General features: G+C 38.0%; 1 protein-coding gene across 2 annotated transcripts; it reads right to left on the bottom strand.

Moving 5' to 3' along the window:
- Window positions 1-1,557: 1,557 nt before the first annotated feature.
- Rab9 (RAS oncogene family member Rab9) lies at window positions 1,558-17,836 on the bottom strand. Of its 2 annotated transcripts, none has more exons than XM_074109473.1 (5): window positions 17,691-17,836; window positions 17,331-17,617; window positions 12,819-13,019; window positions 8,927-9,069; window positions 1,558-8,167 (listed from the first exon to the last, which is right to left on the bottom strand). In XM_074109473.1, exons 2-5 carry the CDS (start codon window positions 17,538-17,540, stop codon window positions 8,032-8,034), a joined length of 690 nt encoding a protein of 229 aa, XP_073965574.1. In that variant the 5' UTR covers window positions 17,541-17,617; window positions 17,691-17,836; the 3' UTR covers window positions 1,558-8,031. The 2 variants fall into 2 exon arrangements, with proteins under 2 accessions (XP_073965574.1, XP_073965514.1); XM_074109413.1 differs by having other exon boundaries at window positions 17,331-17,596.
- Window positions 17,837-18,413: the final 577 nt, after the last annotated feature.

The raw sequence follows: 18,413 nt of genomic DNA, 5'->3' as shown, positions 1-18,413 counted from the left end.
TTCAACTGGTCTGGTTGGTATGAAATTTGACCGTCCGGTGACAACGCAATAATATAATATAGTTAAAAACTTAAAGGTCCTTCCTGCATGTATACATATCAGCATTGCCTGAAGTCCCGATATTAAGCCCAAAGTTAAATGTCCCGAGCTAAGTCCCGCATACAATAATGTGGTGTAGTGAGTAGATACCTTTAAGAAAAAAAAAACGTTTGCCGCGTAATATGCAGCGACACGATGAATATGGGAGACAGTAAGGCATGCTTTTTGAATTATATCGTTATTAATATACTTTGCTTGTGCCCAGATCTACACGCAGTCTTAAATATAAAATACCAAAACATATAGGTACTTAAGTTACACGATGTATTTAAGGCCCAGGCACTACTACGTGCTATCGACGGCACGACGAGTGAATTTTTGAAGTCACTACAGAACTTTGGTATCGACCCCACCCCTTTCAAATATTTTGTGGACACCCCTTAATTTGTTTCCTTCAAATGTCTTATATTTAAACTATAAACTAGCCAAGTGGGTAGTTACAAAACTAAATTGAACAATAAAACTTTGATAGCATCTAGAAAAGATACGCGTACAATTATCGTTCGTAAGCAAAGGACGGTAGGTAACTATATTTTATTAAATTACATTAAATAAACCTTAAAATATTAATTGTTTTTATTAGCAATATGCTTGCTCAGCGATAGGGTTTTTAAATAGGGAAAACACGTCACTATTTCCACTCAAAACTACTACTATACAAAAAACTAACAACTCCTTAGGCATGTTTAAACTAAAATGAAAGTTGTCTATGAACCAGGTTGCATTTTTTATATCTCTATAACAGTGCCCTGTCTGAGAAAATTTACAAATTCATCATGCCATTGAAACTTAGCGAAGTTGCATAATTATTTAGGTCAGGGTTTCTCAAAGTGGGGTACTCGAACCCCTAGGGGTTCGCTATTCGATGGTAGGGGGTTAGCGACAAGGTTTACGTGATGCTGGCTGCCAGACTGGCAACTATTTGTTTGTTATTTGTTATTGTTTGTTTCAGTTTGTATTTACGTTGGCAAGATGATTCTTACCTATATTTGTTACCCTTTATTGAAATAAATAATATACACTATATTATGATGATGTTTGAAATAAAAATAAACTTAGTTTCTCCAACAGTCAATTTTATTACTTTATTTGGGGGGGGGGGGGGGGTTCGCTGTCGTCTAGAAACTAACAGGGGTACGTGGAGTAATAAGTTTGAGAAACCCTGATTTAGGTAATTTAATACTGGACGCTTTTCTGTCAGTACAACTGACAGGTAAATTACGAGTGTAGTTTAGGATCTAATGATATGATTACTGACTTACCAAAATAAGATATTTGTTTGAAATAATTAAGATATTTGTAAGTTACTGATATGCCAAGGGAACCTTTCCTAAATTGCGGATTTTTCATACAGGAAACTTTTGGAAACTAACTTACAATTTTGTATGGGGATTGAAACTTACTTGTGAAAATTTCCAGAAATTTCCGAGAATAGAATATGTAGAATAAAAAATACAGTTGGCGTTTGTGAGGTTTTCAGTTTAATAATTAACACCTTGTATATAATAAATAATTAAATAATGAAGCATTTTTCTAAATACATAAGTATTCCAATGTCAAACGTCGGCCCTAACTTTTTATTTTTAACAAATATTTACATAAGTTAGAACTATCAAAAACAATTGCGACTATAATCTACCTGGGTGCACAATTAAGCTATACTAAGATCTTATACATTTTTTTACCAAATTAATACATTAAGGGGCTGTTTCACCGTCCATTGATTAGTGTTAACTGACGGTTAAATGTGATGCCGTCTCCGTCTATTCGAACAAAACAAATAGAAACGGCATCACACCTAACCGCCAGTTAACACTAATCAATTGATGGTGAAACAGCCCCTTACTCATGCTTGCAATTTTTACAACATTAAGGGGCTATTTCACCATCCATTGTTTAAGTGTTAACCGACGGTTAAATGTGATGCCGTCTCCGTCTATTCGCACAAAACAAATAGAGACGGCATCACATTTAACCGCCAGTTAACACTAATCAATGGATGGTGAAACAGCCCCTAACAATACAAATGTTAAGTGGGAATGTATACAAAGTTCATACATGATTAACTATTTTGCTTTTTAAATTATTTTATATTATAAGTCGGCCAAATTAAACTGCCTCATTAGCCAAGAATCCACTCAGCGTATGACGCGTGATTTTGTTCGATATGAGACTCAAGCCGAGGTGGCCGAGTGGTTTGACCTATTGCCTCTCAAGCAGAGGATCGTGGGTTCAAACCCCGGCTCGCACCTCTGAGTTTTTCGGAATTCATGTGCGAAATTACATTTGAAACCTGCACAAACCTGCGAAGTAATTCAATGGTGTGTGTGAAGTTCCCAATCCGCACTGGGCCCGCGTGGGAACTACGGCCCAAGCCCTCGCATTCTGAGAGGAGGCCTGTGCCCAGCAGTGGGACGTATATAGGCTGGGATTATTATTTAGTATGAGGCTCAAAATCAAAAATTATCGTAACAACAAATCTCGAAACATGACTTAAGGCTCTTAATATTCTTAATGTATTTTTTGGGCCATACAACCAAATTATAGTAAGCTAGCTTATATTTAATTCATTTTACAACCAATTTGTCACTTTTAAAAATAAACGTATCAATATGAATTATAGTGATCCAAAACGAAACCTTTAAGGATAAGCCATTCAAATCGCCACTCCTATAAGGGTGAAGTCAGACGAGCGTGAGCGTTATTTTATGAGTCGTGAGCCGCGACTTTTCGGTCACGTAATAAGGGCTATCGCGTATGAATTCGTCGCTAGAGGCGCTATTGTAGTCTGAGGTCTCCGAAATGTCAAATCTCATAGTTTTTGGGCGAGAAGCGGGTTTATTTATAAATAGTACCTATAATTTTGTGAATATTTTAGATTACCTGAAATCAATTATGGCAATTATGCGTTACGGGGCAATGAATGTCTGTGTTTTGGGACAGTTTTGTCTTTCGGAAACTTTTGTCCTCCCTTTTTTTCCGAACAAAACGGGACTACGCAACGCTGTGGTTGCTCGATATTTTTATGGCACGGTTTTAAGATGTATTAAATATGATTTTAATCTAAACTTTGTTTTCACGCCCGTAATAACAGACTTTGAAAGCCACACTTAAAAACCTCACGCAACAGTGGCGCCATCTAGAAAGACAAAAAACAATAGCCCTCATTATTGCTGCATTCTGTTTTATACAAAAGTCCAGTTTATGCCACACGGCGGCTGAAAATGAGTTCCAAAAATTACGCTCGTCTGGCTTCACCCTAAAAAGTTCAAAAGAAAAGGGATCTACCTTATTTGGTATGAAATTAAAAAAAAATGGTGCATAATCACTCGCTAAAATCATTAATTTGCAAGTTAATTTCTATAACATTAAAAACCTCTAAAATAAATACGTCTATCTAATCAATAATTTCTATAAGAATTAAATTAATTAAAAAATATTTTGTTCGAACAATAAAAGTGTATGTAATTCCTATCCAAATTATACCATTTGAATCATTGTAGCATACTTTTTAGGGTTCCGGAGCCAAAATGGCAAAAACGGAACCCTTATAGTTTCGCCATGTCTGTCTGTCTGTCTGTCCGTCCGTCCGCGGCTTTGCTCAGGGAGCTGGATAATTTTTGTCTTATAATTTAGACAATGGCGGTTAAAGGGTTAATAACCAGTAACTTCATATTTGTGCAATGTGTCGGGATTGACTTCTTAGCGGTCGGGCACTATAGCTTTTTGTGTATAATTTTCTAACTGTAATGCTGTAATGTTTTATTGATAAATAAATAAATAAATAGCCATAATAAAATTACGTGAAAAAGTGTATGGTGCAAAAGCTTACATATACAGTCAACAGCTAAAGTTGATGAGGGATTACGGTGCTCAAAATGAACATTGGACTCTACTGCGAAGGCAATAATAGTGTTTTAGATCATTTTGGGCACCACATCTACTGCTGCTGACTACCTAAAGACCAGGAGATTCTGGCTTTTCGCCGAAAATATTTCCAAATGATTAATTCCCCAACTGTTTCATATGGACGAACGATTTTTTTCCTAAAACTGTAAACTATTCAGGACATACCGTCCATATACTTTCTTAACCTCGTATCTAATTTGCCATGTCTCATATATTATTATGAAAATATAGGTATACAGACAATGTTTAGCGAAGAGAAAACTTAAATCGGTTGAAAATTGGATTTATAGTGATTTATTGAAAATCGATATACCTTTCTCTTTCTCAAACACTTTTCTCTATGCAGCAAGTACGGCGCTACTTGCGTGTGACGTCACATGCAAGTATGTCTTTCTCCGTCTAATCTTGATGCAAAACTTTATACTTAACTTAAATATTTGTAAAGGTAGCTGCAAAATTGTTTCTTTATTCGATAACAGGCATTGTGAAGTTTTAATTTATAATACATAATAAATAGTCAAATACCGTATTGTATCAAACAAATCACTACTCTATCATAATTAACATAAAGATGATTCTAAAGCAACTTAATGTGGCCAGATACGAGGTTGAGAAAGTACATAGACGATATTTCAGGACCTTGTAGGTTAGGTTAGTTTTATAACATCACATCAGACATTGAATTCGGACGAACTTGAACCCCAAAAGCACAGGGGGCTACTACAAAATTCGAAGTTCGTATCGTACCGTCCCTCTCACTCTCGTATTAAAATAATATAAGAGTGAGCAAAAACAAAGCAGGCATTGATTTGCGCGCGTGACGCAATGTCAGATGACGCGCAGGACACGGTTATTAAGCCCCGCCTACTAGGACACGCAAGGCCATTTTTCTAACATATAAACGTAATTATAAGTCCCTCTTTCCATCCCTCCAGATACGATCTACAAGCCACAGCCACATTTTGTTCGAAACATAGCTATACAAAAATACTAGTCGCCATGACATGACAAACATCAGTACTCAGTACTCGAGTCTCTGGGCGAACCAACTTGACAGTTACACACAAATGTTGCCACAGTTACACTACACCAGTGCTGTATTATCGATATTAAAAAAAACTTAATATAATGATAATAAAATAAATCTTTTATTTGAAAGATTTCGAAAAAATAATGAGCATCGGGAAGGACGCCATCCGCCATTTTGTTTTGATGACATTTCATATATGTCATTCGGCTTAACTGCCATCAGCTTGCTTGGAACTATTTCCGTTATTGTGAAATTTTCGTCACGTTATTATTTCTTGTTATCCTTTTTGAAGTTTTCAGGCCTAAAGCAGTGAATATAAAGTCCAAAAGTGACAAACATTTTCATTCCTCGTCTACACAAGATTATATCGTCAAATTTGTATCGACATTGCCTATTTTTTTTTGCTGTCTGGTAACATTTTCATTTGTCAATTTAGTTCGCCTTATTTCAGAGTCGATGCTAATATTGTAGATTCCAATCGTGCCTGCACTTACAGAGAAATAGAAATAAGAAATGTGTAAAATGTACGAGGTGCCTAGCTGGCTAAAAAGCCGCATATATATTTCCCTCTTTTAATCCGTTAAAAATCACATGACAACCAAAAAAAACAACCTGATTTACATCTAAGTACAACTTATTTTAAGATCTCAATTTTGGTCTCTTGATATTGGGGATATTTTCAGAAACAGTCTTCAAGTTTTTTTAATGATACTGGATAAGCTTAGAGGCCGTTCAAGTATTAAGTAAGCAGAATTTAAGTCAGTTATCCCCCCCCCCTTCCCTTGACAGGAAAATAAGCAAAGTTGCAGCACCAATATCTGACACAAGAAAGTGTGCATAAATATCTGATACGATTCTATTTCTAGGGCCGGTAGAGCGTGTCGGATATTTTTGCACGCTCCACTGTAGCAGATATTATGCAGGAGACTGCGCCCACAGATATAGATTTCACTAGATAACGCAAACACCAAAACTCCATCCACCAACAAAAAAACCCGTACGCAGTTGTCCCACTGACTTTGAGGAAACGATTAACACTTTTCCAGGGCCTGCAAATTTAGATGTGCTATCACAAAATTAAGCATAGATTTTTGTTGTCTACCTATTAGTTAATTTAAAAACGAATAATATTTTTAACGAATTCAAGTGATTTTGTACCATATTGTATACTTAGTAAGGCCGAATATTTGTCTACATTTATGTAGTTGCTATATGCACTATGCCTGGAAAAGGGTTATCTATAGAATATTTTCTCGCTCAATAAACGAACTACAGATTAATCCATCTTTTGTTATCAAGTTTTGTAATACTATGTTGAAGGTTCTAACGGAAATGTCCTTGGTTTGGTTTCTCGGAGAAATTAACTCCATTTGATCTGTATAATGATCCTTTAAAGTTTACGGAAATCAAAAATAACAAGTTGTATACTAACATAGTACATAGGTAAACTGTGTATGTTTGTAGCTAGTGTCTGCATAACTACAGAACTGATTTTAAAAAAGGTACCTGGGCGACCGAGCTTGCTCGGGCTAAAACTCGTTAATAAGCGTTTTCCCAGAGATAAGACCATGCTAAATCGATTTGTCATTCCGTAAACCCCCACATACCAAATTTCATCGAAAACGTTGCAGCCGTTTCCGAGATCCCCGGAATATGTATATACAAGAATCGCTTAAAGGTATTAGATATTTTACACAAAAAAAAACACAAAAACATCCTAGATTACCGTAGCCTCCTTTTTACAACGGAAAAATGCAAAAAAAAACCGTACGCCTCCTCCCTCCCCCCCGTGTAATCTAAAACAAGCAAAGCAGAACCCCACCTAGTGCTTACTGGTAATACTTGAACGGTGCAAATGTTACCCTATCTCTAAAACTACAGGGGTTATTTTAAAATTGATATCGGCTTGATATTTAATTAAGTTCATATTTTCCTTTACATCCAGAGCAATAACGAATCAAAGACAATTCCATCATAATCTGAGAGTGCGGTTAATGTAGGGTCAGCAACAAAAGTAGCTGCATACTTTTGTACTTTGTCATTTTAGAGCAAAGTACTTGAGAGCGTTTATACCTGCTGAGCTGGCAACGTTGCATGTTTATATTAGTTTTTCTCTATTATTCCATAAAAATTGAATGAAAATTAAAAATGTGGTGTGATTAATGTGTCTACTTCAATAATTATTCGTGATAGAATTTTATATTAAATTTTTATGGAATAATCGAGTAAAACTAACAAAAATGCAACGTTGCCAGCTCAGCAGGTATAAACGCTCTTAACACCATACAAATTTGACAGTGATCCGCTACTTTTGATGCTGACTTTAACTCCCGGAATGTTCCTGATAATAGGCTAGAATCCCTAAAAATCTTACTAAAAATACATAATTAGTCTGAAAGTTCGATTTTCAAAAAATATTGGATGCGTTTTTTTTTAAATGGAATAGGGGGAAAACGAGCAAACGGATCGCCTGATGGTGGGCGATTACCGTCGCCCATGGACACCCGCAACACCAGAAGAGTCACAAGTGTATATCCAGCCTTTTAGGTAGAAGAACGCTCTTTACTTGAAATTTTTCTTTAGTCAATTAACCAAAAAAATTGTGGACATATTATATCCCGAACTATGTCTAGCTTCATCTTTGTAATTATTTATTTGATTGACAAAAGTAAAAATACGTATCCCATATTTCTGATAATCTAACTGACGGACTAGTGATTTTTTTACTCACGATTTATCGTGACATGCATTATTAGGTCGTACATTCTGGGGCTATAATCGGACGTCAATCAACCGGACTCATAACTTGATAGATAAAAGATTGCAAGTAACAACTCGCGTTGATTTTAATTAGCGTCTAATCATCGCTTTCACAGGATACATATTCCATTAACACTTTTGCTGGAGATACCCTCTCTCAAGTCGCGATACCCTGGCGTCGATGCATAGCATTCTCGCCCTTAATAGCTTGTACGTGCGCTACGGGAATCGCTTCAAGCCTCGCTGAACCTAGAGCAGCATGTCGCTCGTATGTTGGCAGCGGTTCCATGGTTGCCATGGAGGGTTATGGAGTCTGGATTTTCGAGCATACCCATCTCTTTCTCTGCTATTTGTTCTAGCTCGATCCATCTGTAATGTGTATAAAAGTTGTTCATACATAATATATTTAATATGTCATTTGTATTTTTTTTTTTTATAATTAATACGTAAGTAATTACAAACGATTATAGCAATATTCCAAATTAAAATTAACAATGCCAAATTTTAGACGTCTCGGATACACCATCTCTGAGTTACGACAGTTTTTGACTTTGAAAGCCCGTCCTGTAAAGTAAGGATTTTACACTTAAGCCCTTGTACATAGGATCCATCGAAATCGGTCCACCCGTTTAAGAGCTACGGTGCCACAGACAGACAGACATACATACAGACAGACACACATAGCGGTCAAACTTATAACACCCCTCTTTTTGCGTCGGGGGTTAAAAACGCAAGTTAGATCTCCAGTTTATTTATTTTTTAAAGATGCTGAACCGACAAATATTTGCGTTTGAGGATTTTAATATTCTGTTATTGAATTTAATAATATAGCTGATTGTCATTCTAACATACAAACGAACATACATTCTGACATACTTCACATGTACAACGCATTTCTAATTAACTGGCCACTCCTGTGTCGGAATAATTATTAAATTTTATTCACGACAAATTACGACACCCTTCGGAGGCAGTACCATCGCGCACTGAACGTCGGGATGGACGGGGCGCCCGCGGGGCCTCGCCGCTCTCCCCCGCACCGCACCTCATCGTTGCTCTGTCTAGACGGCCGAGTTTTGTGACTTTAAGTTCTTTAGACTTTGCTTTTACTCTATGTTTATTGCTCACCTCTGTACAGCCATAGTGAAGGCCTCGACGACATTGTTGTCGTTCTTTGCCGACGTCTCTATGTACGACGCTATCTTGTTATCAGCACACCACTGCTTCAACTGGTCATGACTCACTTCGCGCTCACGCGATGGTACGTCGGACTGAAACAACATATTAAAGATGTACAAATATAGTGCGTAACTTACTCCTATTGGGAAAGTCTCATCTCAATTGGAATACCAAGGTACTTGAAGTGTCAATCAATTATAGTATTACACTACGAATGTATTACTGTACCCGACCATAAAGATTGCACATCGGTCTTTGAGAAGAGACTCGGCTAATATCGGCTTCGTAGAGCGTTGTCACACTACTTATGTGACTTTTGTCAGTCGTTGTACAGGTGCAATAGAGTACGGACGCATTTATATGAAAATATATAATAAAGAGTTGTTGAAACCCCCCAAAACTTTAAATTGTACGATGGCATCTTTAGTAAAAAGAGGGAACTATACTTTTTCTAGTAGTTGCAACAGCTCTCTATAGATATCCGAAGTTTACATGTCATTAATTTGACGTAAACTAATGAATTCCATAAAGGTGCAGTATTTATTTATTTGATACAACACGTTACTTAATAAATACGATGATTGATGGACGGTCGCTAGTGTTCGGAAATCGTCGTGAACAGCCAATTGTCTTTTTCCGAAGACCGATGTGTAATAAAGTGACATTTTAATATCCGTCAATATGTAACTTATTATTTAGTGTCAAATGTCAAATTGGAAAGCTTGCTAGAAAAGCAGTTATAGAAGACATACGAGGGTTCCGTAGAAATTTGTAGGTATCTACAAATATCCGGCGTCAGGGTGTAGAGCCACCCGGCACCCGACCTGCACCGCCTCGCTTAGTATATTCTTTATATGGATTTATATAGGCATGCGCTCACTCCATCAACTCCGTAGCATGTCCACGTCGCCTCGTTTCCCACGCGCGGAAGGCGAGTGGACCACTCGGTGGTAGCTCGCTACCCGAACTCTTCACCCACCATTCATATTAGATTACTCGGAAATTCGTGGACCACGCGAGGTATTGTCAACGCGGCGTCCACCCGTGGACCAACTGTCTACAACGAGCTGACGCCGAACGACGAGGCGGTGCTACTTCGGGTGTTTTGTTTCTAATGCGCTGTGACCTTTACTGTCAGCACAGTAGCCCCTCTCCTAAGCCAAATGTACGCAGTTTGGGGTCATTTAAGATGGCAACTGGCATATGACAAGAAAAAAGATTCTTCAGACTTTTCTAATTGGTTGTGCTATTCTACTAATAATATAATTGCGAAAGTTTGTAAGTTTGTTTGTTCGTTAGGTACCTCTTCACGTCTAAACCGCCGAACCGATTTAGATGAAATTCGGTACCTATACAGATAGACTGAGTCCCGAGGACACAGGATAGTTTTTATCCCGGAAAATTGCGTAGTTCCCGTGGGATAGCGATAAACGAATTCTACGCGGACGGAGACCGCACAACAGCTAGTAAGAATAAAAGTCAAGTTTCTAGGACAACCAGCGCGAGAGCATTTTTAGTCGCAGTTAAATTACACTGACGCAGATCATAGCAATCGCTTTGCATTAAACAAATTAGCGATCCCTTCAAATAGCGATCCTACTGTGTTAAAAATAAAGTTGTGTTAAATACTTGTGATGTACAGATACTCGTATCATTCAATAATATTGTAAATCTGTTTATAAAAATATACCTCGTTGACTTTCTTGCCGGATTCTTCTCAACGGAGGTTTTTCCGAACCGGTGGTAGATTTTTTTTTTGCCATTCATAAGTGCTTGTTATAGCCTAAATTGAATAAAGATATTTTGACTTTGACTTTGACTTTGAATCCTGCTAATACTGTAAGTGAGCGCGTGCGTATGTGTGTGCGCGTGTATTTCTTACTCCGTGCCGAAATAGCTGGTGGATTCGGATGAAATTTGTTATGCCGATAGTATCTCTGGAATAACATATGGGTTACTTTTATCCCGGCCACCGGATCGTGATCAAATTCTCACATCACAAGACACACTGTTTAGAGAAATGAAATTTGACACGGTTTTCTTTACGCAAGATTAATGAAGATTACTAAAGAAAACTGGTCATCACCAGTTGCCGTATTGCCTAACGCCCGGGCGCTTCTGAATGCATTCGCTTTCTCTTTCTACCCTCATCCCATACCGTTTGACAGAAAGATGCGGTGCTAACGATCGTGATTCCAAGTGCGTTAAACAATAAGGGCCGCCAAATACACTCTGAATTCCGTTTCGGAATTTCGATTCGATTCACACACACACACACACACACCACACACACACACACACCCACGCACACACACCACGCACACGCACCACACGCACACGCACCACACGCACACGCACACGCACCACACGCACACGCACGCACGCACGCACGCACGCACGCACGCACACACACACACACACACACACCCACACACACCACACACACACACACACACACACACACACACACACACACACACACGCACACACACACACACACACACACACACACCACACACACACACACACACACACACACATTTATTTCAATTCTGAACGCACAGGAATTCCGAATCAGAGAAAAGTTCGAACGGAAAGCTATAACTGTCCGTATGTGGTGGGTGTAGGTCCATAGATTTGTATGGATGTACCTACTGCGTTCGAAATTCCGAAATGGAATTCCGAGTGTAGGTGGCCGCCCTAAGGCCTCAGGGTCAAAATCCTAAGCAATTTTCAGAAAATCCCGGAATATCAATACAATACAATGACTCTTTATTGTACAGCAGAAAGAGTAAGCGATACAGAAAATAGGTACACAGAGAGAAAATTACAAGGTAAGCAGTAGGCGGGCTTATCGCCTATCAATCCAAATGCTATATCTATTAATACGAGCGAAGCTGCAGGTAAAGAATAGTTTGTTAATACGTATTTAACATACATGGTAATAATACACACATAATAAGTAGTACATTCGCAATATAAGCGAGAAGCGATAGCAGAAGCGGATACGAAATTCGCTATTTTAATCCTACACTAAAATTACTTAATAGTACATTGTGTCTTAAGGGCGGTAAATAAGGAATTACGAACGAGAGTCTATTAGAAGCCCGAAGTCGAAGACTGAGGGCTTCAATGAGTCGATGTTCGTAATTCTAGCACCGCCAGTGAGATATACAATGTTAAGTAAAATTATATATTTGTAAAAGAAAAACTAATATTTTTTCAAACATTGCCGATACCGCTGACTGCGCTCTTGCCCCCCCCCCTGCATGCACTGTAGCACACCATGGAGTTATGAACTCATTTCCCGACCTTGGGCTTCATGACATGAAAATTTGTACGCGCAATGACTCATTTACCGACCACGGGTTTCATGACAAACATATTAAGGTCGACGGTTTTATTTACACATACAAATAAACGGGAAAAAAATACTGAAAATAAGATGGGTTCATCACCACGGTTTGTGTTAATAAATAACATTAGATAGCATGTATGTATGTATGTCATGTGAAAATTCTGTCACTGTTGTCTCTTGGGCAGAATAATAAACAAGAAAAAGTTGATTGAATCAAGAATTTGAGAGAACCTGACTAGGAAGACTGACTACTTGAGGTCACGGAGTCGATCCCCGGCCGAAGCAGATATTTGTATGAATACGAATGTTTGCTCTCGGGTCTTGGACGTTTAATATGTATTTAAGCATGCACGAGTATTTATCTACTTAATAAGTATGTTTATCCGTTGCCTAGTATGCATAGTACAAGCTTTGCTTAATATGGGACCAGGTCAATTGATGTCAATTTGTTCCTTGATGTCCCAAGATATTTATATAACGTACCTTGTTCCCAACAACCATGAACGGGAACCGTTCTATCCCGTTTTTGACGCCAGCATAGTGGAGGAACTCGTTGAGCCACATCTTTATGTTCCCGAAGGAACTCCGGTCGTCTACGGAGTAAGCCAGGATGCAAATGTCGGTGCCGCGGTAGAACGGCGTCCTGAGGGACTTGAAACGCTCCTGGCCTGCTGTGTCCCATACCTGGAATAAAGAAAAGTTCTCGCTAATAACCTAGCAAACAAAAAATTGGTAAACCCCCGACTTTGTCACTTCAAAGTTCAATATCTCTAAAAACGGCTGAAGCCATTTTGATTAAACATGTCTAAGAACAATCGCTAGAAAACCTGCTTTCAAATAAAAAAAAACCGCATTCAAATCGTTCCACCCGTTTAAGAGCTACGGTGCCACAGACAGACAGACACACATAGCGGTCAAACTTATAACACCTCTCTTTTTGCGTCTGGGGCGAACAGTTTTATACAAGCTTTTACCCGAATCGCACGAATCAATAAAACCTAGCAATTTAATTGAAATTCCGGGATTTTGCAAAAAAAACATAGGGATTCCAAAAATTACATTGTGCTAAAAAGTTAGTGGTAAAAATTACATTTTTAATACAAGTTTTTTTTTGCTGACTGTACTTGTATTGTCACCCAAACTACATTTGCATACCAAATTTCAAGTCGATGCTATTAAACGTTGAAGAGTTTCGTCTTGCGGAGACGATCCTGGCCGGACTACCAGGATGTCACTGCCAGATTATTGTATTTATATATTTATTTGTATATTTATTTAGTCACTACGGTACTGAACATCTGTGGACCCTTGCTTTGTGTGAAATAAATATGTTTTAGCCTTTGAAGCACGTACAAAGAAAGATAAAACTTAAAACAATGCCTTACGACACGCATTATAAAAATAGACTAGCATTTGTCAATAACGTAATATTATGTCTAAAGCTAGAAACACACTGACGCCGGAGGAGGAGCGGTGCGACGCGTCGCGGAGGCGGTGCCGGTTGTAATATTCGAGCTAACATGAAAGAGTGCCCTAGAATACCGCGCCACGCTTATTCCCCGCGCGGTATTCTGTGTGCCCTCTTTCATGTTAGCTCGAATATTAGATTCGTTCCTGTTTCGTCATATTCCTAATTGGTCATATTCCTGATTCGACACTTTCCTAACTGGTCATATTCCTGATTTGTCATATTCTTAATTCGTCACTGTACAGTCAAATGAAATTACGAACTCGTGCTTACAGTCGGTTAGGTTAAGGTTATTTTTTTATGACCATCCAGAACCGATGTAATGAGTGCCCCGAATCGGTTCTGGGTGGTCATAAAAAAAACCATAACCTGACCGACTAAACAATTGATTTTGTGCAGGCAAATGTACATAGTATGACCAGTAAGGAATATAACAAATCAGAAATATGACGAGTTAGGAATATGACCAGTTAGGAAAGTGTCGAATTAGGAATATGACGAATCAGGAACAAATCGAATATACAACCGGTACCGCCTTCGCGCCGCGTCGCACCGCCCCGCCACTGCTCTCTGTGTTTCAAGCTTTAATAATAATGACACACTGGTCAGAAAGGGCTACTACGAAACTCGAATTTCGTATCGTACCGTCCCTCTCGCTCTTGTATTAAATAGTATAAGTGTCAGAGGGACCGCACGACACGAACTTCGAGTTTCGTAGTAGCCCTGCAGGCGTGGGGTATGGCGTGCATTGAGTAAGCAGGCCCAAAGCCAGGCCCTATACTACGAAGTGCAAAATTCGAACTTCGTATATTGCCGTCCCGCTGACGCTTATATTATTTAATACGAGAGTGAGAGGGACGCTACTATACTAACGTCGATTCTCGAATTTCGTACTACAGTAGCCCTATTGCTGGGTGAGCAGCGCTAAGTGCTGGTGGCGCCCTGCTGCGGCACACTTCCAACTGCCTACCCTGGAATCGATCAAATGGTTCTTTACCTCAAAAGCATAAATTCCTTGTAGCGATTCGCCGAAACGCATTTCATCTCGAACTAACAAAATTTCAATAGAATCTTGTACTTGACGCAAATTTTGGTACAATTAATTTGTCTACAATGTCATTTTTCGTGTATTATTTTACCCTAGACGCATTTCGCCGCGACCGATGTTTGCCTGGATGCCGAATTAATTTGACCCGTTAGTTGATGTTTGCACTAAAATACACTAATACATGATCGAGGTGAAATGCGACTAAAAAAAAACACGAATTATAATAATTAAATATTCGAATCGCTACAAGAAATTTATACTTTTGAGGTAAAGAATAACAAATGGAATCGACCCACCCAATGCACGCCACTAAGTATGTTGTATTATGAAAGAAACTTCAATATTGAAGAAAGGGTCATAAAAGAGAAGTTGAGCATTTCCCAAAAAGTTTGCACATTTGTCTTTCGACTTCGATTAAAAAAAATTAAGTATGTAGGAGTTAATCAACTGAAAAGTCTCCCAAAGTCCTATAATCAGCTCTTAATTATACACGGAGCCCTCAGTGCGCGAGTCCGACACACACTTGGCCGTATCTCAATGATCAGAAAAACATATATTGGATTGTAGAAGTTTTTCATGTTCATTGCAACTAAGGCGTTTTTTATACAGCTAATACGACTGGCAAGCAGTAATGATCTTTATAACGTCGCAATAAAGCACTTGTCTAAGTAAATTATGACGACCTTTGCTCAGAAGGTTGTGCGAGGAATATTAGAGGTTTTAGATAATGTAGATGACGTCATAGCGATAAGTGAATGAGGGCTATCGCGTATGAATTCGCCACTAGAGGCGCTAGCGTAGCGTGAGGTCTCCGAAATGTCAAATTTCATAGTTTTTGGGTGAGCTACGCGGGTTTATTTATAATTAGAATAATTTTGTGAATATTTTGCAATATCTGAAATGAATTAGGTATGGCAAATATGCGTTCCGGGGCAATGAATGTCTGTGTTTTGAGACAGTTTTGTATTTCGGAAACCTTTGTCCTTCCTTTTTTCCGAACAAAACGGGGACTATGCAACACTGTGGCATGCACGATATTTTTATGGTACGGTTTTAAGGTGTATTAAATATGATTTTAATCTAAACTTTGTTTTCACGCCCGTAATAACAGACTTTGAAAGCCATACTTAAAAACCTCACGCAACAGTGCGCCATCTAGTGACACAAAAAACGATAGCCCTCATTGGCTTGTATTTTCAAGCTTTTATTAACTGCAAGTGTTTGTTAAAAGTTGGCGAAATAGGTTATGGATGAAAATTTTAGAAACGGGTGAAACTTTTTTATCCATAGGAATAACCTTTCTAATTAACAGAAAAAAATATCCGATTTTTAAGTAGCATATCAATTAATTAAAAAAAAATAAAGAGTTTCTTTACCGCCAAATTGCGCCAGTCCGGTCGGTTACGGGCTGTTCCATAGTCCACAATATAAAACATGAAAAAAGAATTTATGTGTCTTTGACTCGATCGTTTTGACAGGTGACAATCTTTAACGGCTCTGATAATACCGACCCTGTGATTCGATTTGTAGCATTCGAACATGGCGGATGTAGACGATATCTAATTTTGGTATTTCTGCTTCTTTGGCTTAGTTGAAGTATAATTTTGATAGTGTTTTATGCGGCGATTAACCTTAACAGTGATCAGTGATCACAAAATTCTATATTGCTCTCGTGTCTGACATTTTTTAATGCGCAAGTGGTCTCCGTGTGGTTTCTGGAATTTTGCTATCAAGTTGCAAAAACTACAATCACCGTACAACATGCATAAGAAGAATATATTTATCTTTAATTTAACTGACATTGGCCCAAGCCTTATGGCCGCCATTAAGAGGAATAAATAAATAAATACCGACCCTGTTTTTCATCTACAAACCCATTGAAGCTCATGTCAGTTTCTATTGTATATATCTCTAGTGTTTTTTTTGCTAAATCGAAATAAAACCTCTTTTTTGAAAAATAAATACTTTTTTCACACATAATATAACTTCAGTCATTGTTAAAGGTCAAATTGTAAATTCACAAATGAAGGACATTGACATGACACAAAAGAGACATCAAAAAACTCACTTATTTAACCTCCTTTTGTTAAATTTGTGTAAATTAAAAACACTTTAGTAACAGACTTTGCACAACATCATAAATTAAAAACCTACAATATTACTGCGCATAATAATTTACTTAATTCTTGATTATCTTTTAAACAGTAAGGGGCTGTTTAACCATCCATTGATTAGTGTTAACTGACGGTTAAATGTAATGCTTAAATGTAATGTTTGTATGCAAAATCTGTCATTTGATTGCGATCATGAGCATCAGAAACATTAGGCAATACGGCCACAGGATAACAACTTCTAAAAAGACTTCAAATCTGTCAACTGGTTTACCAACAAACACAATAGTATATTGCGTAGAAGACCTTAGCCATTGTATAAGAATAAAAAAAAACTATTTAAAAAAAAACATTAAAAAAATACTTACCTGTAATGTGTATTGCTTTCCATTGACTTCAATGCTTTTGTTCATGAACTCAACGCCTATGGTATGGAAGCTATGGTCATCAAAATGATTAGATATAAACCTGCTCATCAAGCAGGACTTTCCAACTCCACCATCGCCCAAAATGACAATTTTCAGCAAACTGTTTTTATTCGCGCTCCTCCCGTACACACGCTCGCTGTCCTCACCCATTATTCCGATATCATTATTCAACTGCTAAACTGTTGTAAGCCTTTTATTGAAGCAACCTTGAAAGTAAGTAAAATATACTGGTGTTTAATTAATGACTAAGATTCTGGGCAAGGCACTAATGGAATTGATTGGGGCATCACTTGTACTTACTTCGTATTTTTGTTGATAAACTTCTTGCCGAGAATACAAACGGTCAGCTGTTCGTTCTAATTCTTGAATAATTTTGATCCAGTTTTCGCAAATCAAACACACACAAGGAGTGACGTTTCTTCGATCTCGAATCTCTACTCTACTGACATACGTTAGTATCTCTTAGTAGTCTGTGCTACTGACAGCAGGGCTACTATGAAAGTCGAAACTAGAAGTTCGTATCATACCGTCCCTCTCGCTCTCGTATTAAATAGTATAAGTGTCAGAGGGACCGCATGACACGAACTTCGAGTTTCGAGTTTCGTAGTAGCCCTGCTGCTATCTAGTCTTGACTGTTCGACACAAAACAGTCAGTCACTAAAATTTATTGAAATGAAAAACATGAAGAGCGCTTTTTTGTCATTCGAATCTAGAATACCTATGTATATTTGATAAATAAAATGCCGTGACATAAAATAATTACCAAACTAATGGCCACAGAGCTAATGGCAATAATAATACTTTATTCCTGAACTGAACTCTTCCTCTGTGGTGTCATCTTTCACAAATTAACTGCACTATTAGTCAAAACAAAGATAGTATGCTTGTAATGTTTATAAAAAATCATAGAGGGTAGTACCTACACTTACTTTTCAGGTATTTGTGGAGTTTTATGTTGAATGAATTCTAATTCGAATAATAGTATTTAATAAAGAAAAAAGTTAGGATAGTGAGATTTGCCGT

This window comes from Choristoneura fumiferana, chromosome Z (genome assembly GCF_025370935.1).
Source record: "Choristoneura fumiferana chromosome Z, NRCan_CFum_1, whole genome shotgun sequence".
Classification (NCBI taxonomy): domain Eukaryota; kingdom Metazoa; phylum Arthropoda; class Insecta; order Lepidoptera; family Tortricidae; genus Choristoneura; species Choristoneura fumiferana.
This window is presented reverse-complemented; position numbering and strand designations above follow the sequence as displayed.